Source organism: Nyctereutes procyonoides, unplaced genomic scaffold (assembly GCF_905146905.1).
Source record: "Nyctereutes procyonoides isolate TBG_1078 unplaced genomic scaffold, NYPRO_anot_genome, whole genome shotgun sequence".
NCBI classification, from domain to species: domain Eukaryota; kingdom Metazoa; phylum Chordata; class Mammalia; order Carnivora; family Canidae; genus Nyctereutes; species Nyctereutes procyonoides.
The window spans coordinates 29120565-29132086 of record NW_026575122.1 but is presented as its reverse complement, the minus strand read 5'-3'; the positions used below and the strand labels follow the sequence as shown (position 1 = coordinate 29132086).

At 37.8% G+C, this 11522-nt stretch overlaps 1 protein-coding gene across 4 annotated transcripts in view; it reads right to left on the bottom strand.

Annotated features, from left to right (window-relative positions):
- Window positions 1-5825: 5825 nt before the first annotated feature.
- Window positions 5826-11522, bottom strand: part of NR2C1 (nuclear receptor subfamily 2 group C member 1) — a 45905-nt gene continuing 40208 nt past the window's right edge. For all 4 annotated transcript variants that reach the window (XM_055336437.1, XM_055336440.1, XM_055336438.1 and 1 more), the window contains 2 exons: window positions 10015-10120; window positions 5826-7669 (listed from right to left, as the gene is read on the bottom strand). In XM_055336437.1, the coding sequence (XP_055192412.1) occupies window positions 7495-7669; window positions 10015-10120 (281 nt within the window). In that variant the 3' untranslated portion in view covers window positions 5826-7494. The remainder of the gene's footprint in view (window positions 7670-10014; window positions 10121-11522) is intronic.

Below are 11522 nucleotides of genomic sequence, written 5' to 3'. Positions count from 1 at the left end.
TGAACAAAAATATTGCACAAAACCTTAATTCTGCTCTAAGCAATCTAATTTGCTGTTTAGCTCACCCATTTTTTTTAAAAAAATTAATACATGGAACATATGTACCTGGTCAAAAGAATCATATTAGTTCTGCATCCTGATCTGATTTCCAACTCCCAAAATCAGGCAGGGAATTGTTTCAACCCTTTAGCTGCTTATCTTGGTATTCACTAACATATTGTTAAATTACATTATTTCTAGAATTTTAAAATTTTAGATATTATCTGACTTCCCAACATAGAAGATGAGGATTCAGCTCTTTGACAACACTGTACACACACACGCACACACACACATATATTCATGTTCCATTCTCTCAGTACAGTTTACTAAGTTTATTGGTACATATCTATTAAAGGGCCAGTTTGTCCTGACAACTTCTGAAGGACTTATTCTCCCTCTTCTAGATACAGGGAATTGTAGCAATCTGGCAGTCTAAGACCACCTAGCTTTTTTCCATTTAAGGATTATTTTCTATCAAATTTTGTGAAATACATATATAAAAGTGTCTATTTAATCTTAAGAGTCTACAACTGAGGGGATCCCTGGGTGGCGCAGCGGTTTGGCGCCTGCCTTTGGCCCAGGGCGCGATCCTGGAGACCCGGGATCGAATCCCACGTTGGGCTCCCGGTGCATGGAGCCTGCTTCTCCCTCTGCCTGTGTCTCTGCCTCTCTCTCTCTCCCTCTGTGACTATCATAAATAAAAAAAAAATTAAAAATAAAAAAAGTCTACAACTGAGTCACACAACAACCTGTGACAGATTGTTTTCCAGAAATGGTTGCAAAAAAAATTCTGGTTCTCTATACTGGTACAGAATTTTGCAACTCTCCTATCAAGAAGTATAGTTTAATAGCACCTGGGTGGTCAGTGGTTGAGCGTCTGCCTTCGGCTCAGGTCATGATACCGGGGTCCTGGGATCGAGTCCCTACATCGGGCTCAACTCAGGGAGCCTCCTTCTCCCTCTGCCTATGTCTCTGCCTGTTTCTCATGAATAAAACCTTAAAAAAAGTATAGTTTAGGGGTGCCTGGGTGGCTCAGTGGGTTAAACCTCTGACTCTTGGTTTCCGCTCATGGATCAAGGGATTGAGCCCCAGGTTGGGTTTTGTGCTCAGCATGGAATCTGCTTGAAGCTTCTCTCCCTCTGCCCTTCCCCCACTCTTGTGTGTACATACACACGGTGTACATACACACGTGCTTTCTCTCTCTCTCCAATATATCTTAAAAAATAAGTATATTTTCCTCTGAATTTGAGGCCTTAATAAAGTGACACAGAAGCAATGATTTTAAGATTTTAGACAGAGCGAGAGTGAGTGTGAGCAGGGGGAGGGGCAAAGGGAGAGGAAGAGAATCTCAAGCAGACTCCCCACTGAACATGGAGCTCAATGTGGGGCTCAGACAAGGACCCTGAGATCATGACTTGAGCCAAAATTGAGTTGGACGCTTAACCGACTGAGCCACCCGGATGTACCAATGATGCTTGGTTTCTGAGTGCTACAGTCTGTGTGTCCTCCCTCCCCAGATTCATGTAAATCTTAACCCTCAAAGGTGATAGTAGGTGAGGGCTTTAGGTGGTGTTTAAGTCATGAGGATGGTGCCCTCGTGAATGCAATTAGTGCCTCTAACAGGCTCTAGAGAAATCCTTAGCTCTTTCCATCATGTGAGGACCCTGCAGAAGTCAGCAGTCTGCAACCTTTGGTCAGGAAGTCAGTAGAACTTGACCACACTGGCACCCTGATCTCGGGCTTTTAGGCTCCAGAACTGTGAGAAACAAAAGTTTGTTGTTTATAAGCCACCTGTTTTCAAAAACCTGTCCTCCTGAGCCAAAACATAATACAAAGACAGACTTTGGAGACAAAGAGGAATGATAGTTTTATCATTTGCCCAAAAAGGACGGGCATATTTGTTGGGCAAAGGAGGTTGCAGCAGGCTAATACCTTCAAAATTGCAGACTCGCCCAAGGTAATAGGCTTAGAGATTTTATACGAAAATATAGGATCTAGTTGCTTTTTTTGATTTTTGTTCTAAAGATTTTATTTTTTATTTTATTTTTTGATTTTATTTATTTTTTATACAGGGAGCAAGGCAGCACAAGCAGGGACGAGAGGGAAGGGGCAGAGGGAGAGGGAGAAACAGGCCCCCTGCTGAGCAGGGAGCTGGTGGTTGGGCTCCATCCCAGGACCTGATCATGACCTGAGCCGAAGGCCGATGCTCAACCGACTGAGCTCCCCAGGCGCCCCCTGGGTGATTTTGAGAGGAATCTGGTACATGCTGCCAGCCAGGTTTGGTCATGTCTTCAGGGTGTGGTCTCATGACTAGCGCTTGTGCTGGCCATCGGAGTCTACATTGAGGTTGGCAAAGATGTCAAGATGGATACTGAATTCCTGGAACAGAGGGTTCTACAGAAAAACAGTGAAGGGGAGGAGGAGGCTTCAAGGAGGAAGAGAAAAATTTGTTCAGTTTAAAGTCAAGGCTTGCTGAAGCATTAGTGTGTTCATCTTAATTTCTATCCATCCTTATGTTTCTATAGTGGTTTCACATCCTGTATGTGGTATATTATTATAGTAGCCCAAACGGACAAGGACCCTGAGGCTAGGTTGGAAGACTATCTGGTTTCCACCTGTCTCTCTCTTAACACTTGCCCAATGGCCACATGGAAATTACCCTTTATTTTTCACAAAAAGGGGCCTATGTCTGTAGCTGAGTAGTTTTCTTTTTTTTTCTTTTTAAAGTTTGCCTTTGTTTTTAAAGATTTTATTTATTTATGAGAGAGAGAGACACAGGCAGAGGGAGAAACAGGCTCCATGCAGGGAGTCCGACATGGGACTCGATCCTGGGTCTCCAGGATCACACCCTGGACTGAAGGCGGCGCTAAACCGCTGAGCCACCCAGGCTGCCGCGCTGAGTAGTTTTCTTAGTCTTCCAGCCCATATAAGTTTGAAGGTCCAAAGGTCTATTTTGTACTGTCCTGTATCTTTTTAGTCCAAAATGCTACAATTATTTTAACTTCTCACAACTTCTTATGTGTCAATTTATAAGCAACTCCATTAGACAAAGACCCATCAGGAAACCTTGTTAAGATAACCTCTTCTCTACATTGGGATTCTCCTGAGGCTGCTGAGATACACACCCTTCCCAAGAGTGGCAGCAACATTTTTGGTTCTTCATGCTCTTCCAGATGATTGCCACTTCTGCAAAGCAAGCAGTCACTATCAGATAAATGTGTGTGAATGATTCCAAAAATCCCAATTCCTGCCCTTTGAGCTGTTGGGTACAGAAGAGCTGTCCATGCCAAACTCAAGTTTAGAATCATGAACTAACAAATGTTTTAAGCCACTAAGTTTGAGTGGTTTGTTACAAAGCAAGAGAATTTGTAATGAACAGAAGGCATTAATACTTTGAAAACCCTTGTATGTCCCTCCGTTTGTATCTTCTTCCTTCCTACTCTTCCAGAGGTAACTAGAATTCTAAATTACTTACTAATAATTCCCTTGTTTTTATTTTTTTAAAGTTTAATCTACTTAAGTAATCTCTACACTTGACATGAGGCTTGAACTCACGACCCCGATATCTAATCACATGCTATTCTGATGGAGCCAGCCAGGGACCTGTCCCTTGCTTTTTAACTTAATTTCACCACCTACCTAAGTACCTCTCAATGATGTATTTATGTTTTCAATAAACAGGTTAAATCATACTTTTGAATACTTTGGGGTCCGCTTTTTCACACATGACTTGAATCAACAAAACTAAAAGGCAACCAACAGAATGGGAGAAGATATTTGCGAATCTGATAATGGGCTAGTATCCGAAGTTATGAAGAACATATCAAACAACACCCCCAAAAAACCAAATAATCCAGTTAAGAAATGGGCAGAAGACATGCATAGACACTTTTCCAAAGAAAACATCCAGGCAGCTAATAGACCCATGAAAAGATGCTCAACATCACTCATCATCAGGGAAATACAAATCAAAACCATGATGAGACACCACCTCACACTTGTCAGAATGTCCAAAGCTAACAACACTGGGAACAACAGATGTTGGCAAGGATGTGGAGAAAGGGGAACCCTTTTGTACTGGTTGGTGGGAATGTGAATGGGTGCAGCCACTCTGGAAAACAGTATGGAGTTTTCTCAAAAAGTTTTGTAATGATGTGGATGGAACTACATGGTGTTATGCTAAAGTGAAAAAAGTCAGAGAAAGATAAATACCATGTGATTTCTTTCATATGTAGAACTTAAGAAACTAAACAGATGAACATATGGGAGGGGGAAAAGAGAGGGAAACATACCATAAAAGACTCTTAATGGGGAAAAAAAAAGGCTCTTAATGGTAGAGAAGAAACAGAGGTGATGGAGGGAGGTGGGTGGGGGATGTGCTAGATGGGAGATGGGGACTTTTCATGATGAGCACTGTTTTGTACATAAGTGATGAACCACTGAATTCTACTCCTGAAACCAATATTGTACTAGAATTTAAATAAAGCTTTGAAAACAACAACAACAAAAAAAAACAGACATCCCCAAAGCATCTTTTCTCATTTACTGGATACAACATCTACTTTCTTTCAAAATATTAATTACCTTTGGGGTGGATATTTTTCTGATCCCTGGATTGTATTTCTTTGCCTCCCCTCAGCCCTAACAGTGTCTGACCTCTTAATGTACTGGAGATTTTCTGCAATTATCTGTTGATTCTGGCTCTAAGTTCATATTTAATGGTAGGGAATAAAGTGTCTACTCCATGTATACATGTGACTCAAAATTAGTGGGCTTCACTGAAGAATGATGAAGTGGCAAGCAGGCTTTTCACCAAGATACAACCAAAAGTTGAGTATCTGCAATCTTTTCTCTAAGGCCAATTAATTTCTCTGAAGAAAACAACTCTGATAGAGGTTATACCCATGGCCAGCATTGTGGGAACATGATTAGGGAGCCCACATTCAGAATACGTATTTTCACTTAATCCATATTTTTAAGCCTATATATATTTAACCCAGGCTTTCTGTTATTCCTGGTACCCTGTTAAATCTGATCTTCCACTTGAGTGGCTCAAGAGAATTAACCTCTGGCCTCCTGCTCAAAAAGCTGGAAGGAAAAAAAGTGGTCATCTGATTTAAGTATTTAAGTAAGGGCAGAAAAAAGATAATTCAATGATTTTGAACACAGACTTGCAACCAATCTTTTTAATGTCCCAAGTATCATTTCTGAATATGAGCACCAATCTCTCTAGGTAAAGAGCATCTTTTCTGGATACCAGCCTATCTCATTGAACTGCCTTTTGCAGGCACTCAGATTAGAGCTTCCTTGGTTCTGGCTCTGCTAATAAGTCAGTCTTTCTCTACTTGCATTTTGCTTTCCAAGAATTTATTGAATTAAATAATAGTCTGCAGTTTTAGTGGAAAGTCTTCAAAGGGAATTGTAAATAATCCTGAAATATTTGATATGGAAATGTTTTCCATGCATTTCCCTTCCTAGAAGATTTTATTATTTTATTAGATTTTATTTATTTATTCATGAGAGACACAGAGGGGAGAGGCAGAGACATAGGCAGAGGGAGGAGCAGACTCCCTGTGGAGAGCCCCATGCAGGACTCGATCCCAGAACCCTGGGATCACATCCGGAGCCAAAGGCAGACACTCAACCACTGAGCCACCCAGGTGCCCCCCTAGAAGTATTAATAAATCCTGTTAGAGACTTCTTAACAAAACAAATGGATGACCAAACACTGAACAAATAGGACTCTGAAATCATATAAATGGACATTTTTAATGAAGGTCACATTTTAATATAGTTTTAAAACACTTCCAAATATAACTACAAATTTAATCAGGAAAAATACCTGAAAGGAACATGTATCTTAATTAACCACTGGTACATTATTTTAAAGAATTATTTTCCTGAATCCTTGGCTTACTTCATTGGGTTTATAAAGATATAAACCTCCTGATTTTTTTCATTTGAATTATTTTGTACTGAATGTAGTTTTTCCCATTTGATAATTATAAATAAACCTGTTGACAAAAAAATCACATTTTAAATAGGGAAAAAAGTTTCCCTTAATAAGTTGGTAAAGACTGTAAGTTGATACTTTTAAAATTCTGATTTACTATAAAGTAGCAATTAGTAAAATCCACACCCTCCCCCAAATTCAGCTTTCTATTGCAAAAATCTTTATTAAAAAATGTACTCTGAGTGCAATAAAATCTCCATTTTTTTTAAATCAACAAATAGACATACCAAAATAATTTATCATGACAGTCAGCAGATTTAACAGCATCAGGTTTGCTAAGGAAAACATTACTGTGGAAGGCATCTAAGGAGTCTAAAATGGTTTTGTCGTGGCAACAGGCTTCAAGCTGATGTTCATACTATTGTTAAAAAACAGCTTTCCCCCCTTTATGGTGAAACATCAGTGCATATTCCTTTACATATTAAAAAACTTAAATTTTTAAAATTATCAATTTGCTTTAAAATAGTTTAACTCACCTTGAAAACACAGATTGGCTATGATAAATCCATTATTTATTAAGTTGGGTATTTCTAATGACCTAAAAGAAAAGGACTAAAACTTATGGAAAAGTCAGGAAGTTCTAATGTAGGTCAGAAAAGAGGGAGAGGAGTCTGATGCTTTTTGTGGAATGGAAGAACAACAATTTTAATATTTTAAAATACTGAAACATTTTAGGGGTCAGTCTCTACCACTTTTAAAACACAGCAGTAAACCAAAAATATTAAAACATGAACCCTATCTCATTCTCAAAAACAATTTTCTGCTACATACATAAATAAAAAGTGCTTGTAACTAATAATATACAACACTAAAAAATAAGTCTTGAAATTTCACGTAGGCCTATGTCTCATTGCCAGCAATGAGTGTTATATGCTAATGGTGCCATAATATTCACAAAAGACAAAAAATATATATTCAATTATTATTTCCTATGGTTCTAATGTTACTATACCATTGAGCATAAAATAATCTTTTACATAGTAATTAAAACAAACAGATTATATTATGGAAAAGTAAAAATGCAAGGAAATCCTCCTTAGGGATTTCTGAAGATTAAGTGTTTATACTAGTTCATAATGAAAAACATGAATAGAACACAATTCTGGAAAAAAAAAACTAATTTATTTGTTTATAAGATAAAATGTAATGAGTGATCTTAGTTTAGATGCCAAGAAGTGATAGCTTAAGGTGTCATCTTAACCAAGAATAAATTCATAGTATTTCTTACTCACTTAAATAAGACAGGAAGTGAAATTCTAATTCCTACTACCTGCCCAGTCACTTAAAAAAATTCTTAAGAAGTTAAAATAAAAACACCTTGGGTTTTTGGTTACTCTTTAAAGTCAAAATTTCCTGATACCCTGGAAACAATGAGTTCAATTTGGTATCTTCTTGTGTTCTGGGGAACAACAGTAAGGTTTGTAGTGCTATTTCAGCCTTCAAATGCTGTGACCAATTATCTGTGAGTTATAATCTGCAGGCTCCATTTTTAAAATATGTGGGATGACACTGTCAATTCGTACGTTGCCAATGAGACCTTTGAAAAACAATTCTTCAGTGATGGTAGCATTCATCAGTCTCAATGCTGGCAATCTGAGTAGTAATCTGGATAACCTAAAAGTAAAAAAAGGGAAAGGAAAAAACAAGAGTGTAAATCAAAAAGAAACTTAGTAGAAAAATATGAATAATTTTTGTATGTATATTGGTTGTGGTCTAATTTAACAAAGATCTGTCAAGAGTTAAAATAAAAACTTAAGCATTTTCAAGCCTTAGAGGGTATGACAATCATCTGGATATAAATGCAGTTGACAGACTTTGTAGGAAAGCCTTGCTCTTAGCTGCTACACTGTTGCCTCTGCTTGGCCATATGGGCCATGGAACTAAGTTACTTATTTATTTTTAAAAATATTTATTTATTTGAGAGAGAGAGAGAAAATCTCAAGCAGACTCCCCAATGAGTGCAGAGCCTGACAGAGGGCTGATCTCATGACCCTGAGATCACGACCTGAGCTGAAATCAAGAGTTGGACACAATTGGCTGAGCCACCCAAGTGCCCCACCATGGAACTAAGTTATTAAAGCAGAGATCAAATTATATATTTAAGAATGGCTTAGAGACTCAGTTGAGGTTGTAAGAACAGCAATGTTTTGTGTTATCAAGACACATGGGGCCCAATGGTTATCAAAAAACAATGGAAATGGTATAAAATAGGCAGTAGTTATTACTGGGAAGAGCACAGAATACAAAATCAAGACCACTGGTTCAAATCTTGATTCAACGACCTCTCTACTTATGTGAATGAGTGTTAGCCACTTACTCCTGGTTTCTCTGTGTTGTGGTGGTAAAGATCAATGAAATGATTCCTACCAGTTTCTATGCTACTGAGGATTTTAAAGGCAAAACCATACATTACATAAGGTATAAGTTGAAAACTGCTATCCAAAGATAATTTATTACTTTTAAACAAATCAGAATATAAGAAACTGAGAGAATTCCAGAGATCAGTCGAAGTATGTGGATCCTAATGGAACTGAGGTCAGCAAACCAGCTGTATGTCAAGGAGGAAAAATTTAAATACTACATTTGTACATTGAGATATAAAACAACTTTCAAACTTTAAAAAACTGAGAACAATCATAACAAAACCAACAATAAAAAATCTAACTTTCCAAAAAGCTTGGGTATGTGTAACCCTCCTGTATTCTAAGGTCTTGCACTCTAACATCTGAGACCAACTGAAAAGAGGATTAAGTTACTTTCTTGTAGCCACTACTCTCCTCAAACTACCCAATTCTTGTCTGTTCTACCACCTGAGTTGCAGCAATAAGACTGGTAGGAAAACTGGTTAGGTAAACTAAGGATGGTTTTCATGATGGAACTGGCTTATAAACCTACTATGCAGTATCTGTAAAAAATTATTTTATGTAAAACATTCTTTTATTAATATGAAGCATGTTTTTTTTTATTTTTTTTATTTATTTATGATAGTTACAGAGAGAGAGAGAGAGAGAGAGAGAGGCGCAGAGACATAGGCAGAGGGAGAAGCAGGCTCCATTCACCGGGAGCCCGATGTGGGATTCGATCCTGGGTCTCCAGGATCACGCCCTGGGCCAAAGGCAGGCCCAAACCGCTGCGCCACCCAGGGATCCCTGAAGCATGTTAAATTAATAATAGTAAACACATTTATATAGCCCTTATTATATCATACATATATGTTACATGATATGCAATATAATACACTATACAATAGGCACTGTCCCAAGCTATTTACATACATTAACTGATTTAATCATTACACAAATTGTGGGTACTATTATCTACATTTTACAGATAAACTGAAACACAGAAGGTGAATAACTTGTCTAAGGTCATACATATAGTGAGTGAGTGGGTCAGGAGTCAAGCCCTGGTCTTCTGGCTGTGACAGCCATGTGCTTAACTACTCTCCAATACAATCCCTCTTCAAAAATTAAGTTTGATCTTATAAAAAAATTTCTTTTCAAGGGAATACCTTGGTATTCAAGAAATACCTTGGTAGAAATACCATAAACCAAATTCCTAAATTATTTATAAAATAGTCAAATGGTGTTTTTATTCTTTTAGTCATTCATTCCTGTTTTTTTCCCTTTCACTAACATCCTTTACTTCATCTGAAGAAAACAGAGTTTGGGCACTAGAGTCAGGCAACCTGAGTTCCCAGGCAGGCCTGCTATGGGTGTGCAACCTTGAGCAAGCTAGCCTTTCTCTGCTCAAGTCTCCTATAAATTGTAAGAAATGCCAAGAAATACTACCTGTAAATCACCTACAATAATGCACTTCTGCTTTTAGTAGCATTAACTATTTCAAAGATCTGCTGACTAAAAACACTGATTTACTCTTAGAATGGAAAATAATGAAGTAATAGATTCACAAAAAGTTTTAAGATGGATTTAATTAGATAGTATTTAACTTTTAGATACCTGTAGGTGTCATCAGGGTATGTTTTGGTTATATAATCTTGGAATTCCACATATGCCTTTTCTTGAAATTTCTCAATTTGTTCCATGTTCTCTAGACCTGGATGATCTGAAACATTAAAGAATGTATGTATGTTACCCTAGTTCTGAATCTCATTTAATTAGGAGAGGTGAGACAGAGGGGGTGGGAAGTACGGTTAAAAAAAAAAATAAAAGCAGCACTATCCTATGCATGGTTCTCTCACTCCACAAACATATTTAGTAATTCACCTACTAAATGCAAACACTGTATTTTAAACCCTTTTTTTTAAATTATTTATTTATTCATGAGAGACAGAGACAGAGAGAGAACGAGAGACAGAGAGAGAAAGAGGCAGAGGCAGAGACACAGGCAGAGGGAGAAGCAGGCTCCATGCAGGGAGCCTGACGCGGGACTCAATCCTGGGTCCCCAGGAAACCTGATCCTGGAGACCCGTGATCAGGCCCTGGGGTGAAGGTGGCACTAAATCGCTGAGCCACCCGCGCTGCCCTTTAAACCCTTTTTAAAAAAGTTATTTATTTTTAAAGATTTTATTTATTTGAGAGAGAGAGACAGAGAATAATCAAGGAGAGGGGCATAGGGAGAGGGTGAAGCAGACTCCCCACTGAGCAGGGAGCTCAGATATGGGGCTCTATCCCTGGAACTTGGGATCGTGACCTGAGCAGAAGGCAGAAGTTTGACTGAGCCACCCAGGTGCAGGGGCACCTTAAACCCTTAAAACTATTTTGTTTCATATACATATTCTAAAACATAAATAAATGATATCACTGGTTTCTACTAAAATAGTTTTCTCTATTCCAAAAGCCATGGAAGGGAGTTTGATCATTTTGCTTCAACAGGAACAAAAAAATAAAATGAACTTCATAGGATCTCTGGGTGGCGCAGCGGTTTGGTGCCTGTCTTTGGCCCAGGGCATGATCCTGGAGACCTGGGATCGAATCCCACATCGGGCTCCCGGTGCATGGAGCCTGCTTCTCCCTGGGCCTGTGTCTCTGCCTCTCTCTCTCTGTGACTATCATAAATAAATAAAAATTTAAAAAAATAATTAAAAAAAAATAAAATAAAATGAGCTTCGTTAAAGAAGCACTTTAATCCTATGAAATATTTGCAGATTATATTCTATGCTATTTTTTTTTCATAAGAACCCCCTCATCATTGTTAGGATCATTGCTAGGTAAAAAGATATGTCTGAAATTATCAAACAATGGACAGTATCTCTATCAGAAAAACTATAATGCAGAAAGAGGAAACTATAAACATTTCAATAGTCATAAAATTTCACAAAAATGGGAATAGTAAGAGAACTTAGGCAAAATTGAAAAACATGGGAAACTGCTCTAACAAGAATAAAAATTAAATAGAAAATATTGGTAATATCTAATAAAATAAAATTGCATTAAATCAAATTTATGTTCTTTCAATTTTAAAGAAAATGAAGATGGCAAATTGGCTGTGATTAAAATGGAAGTAC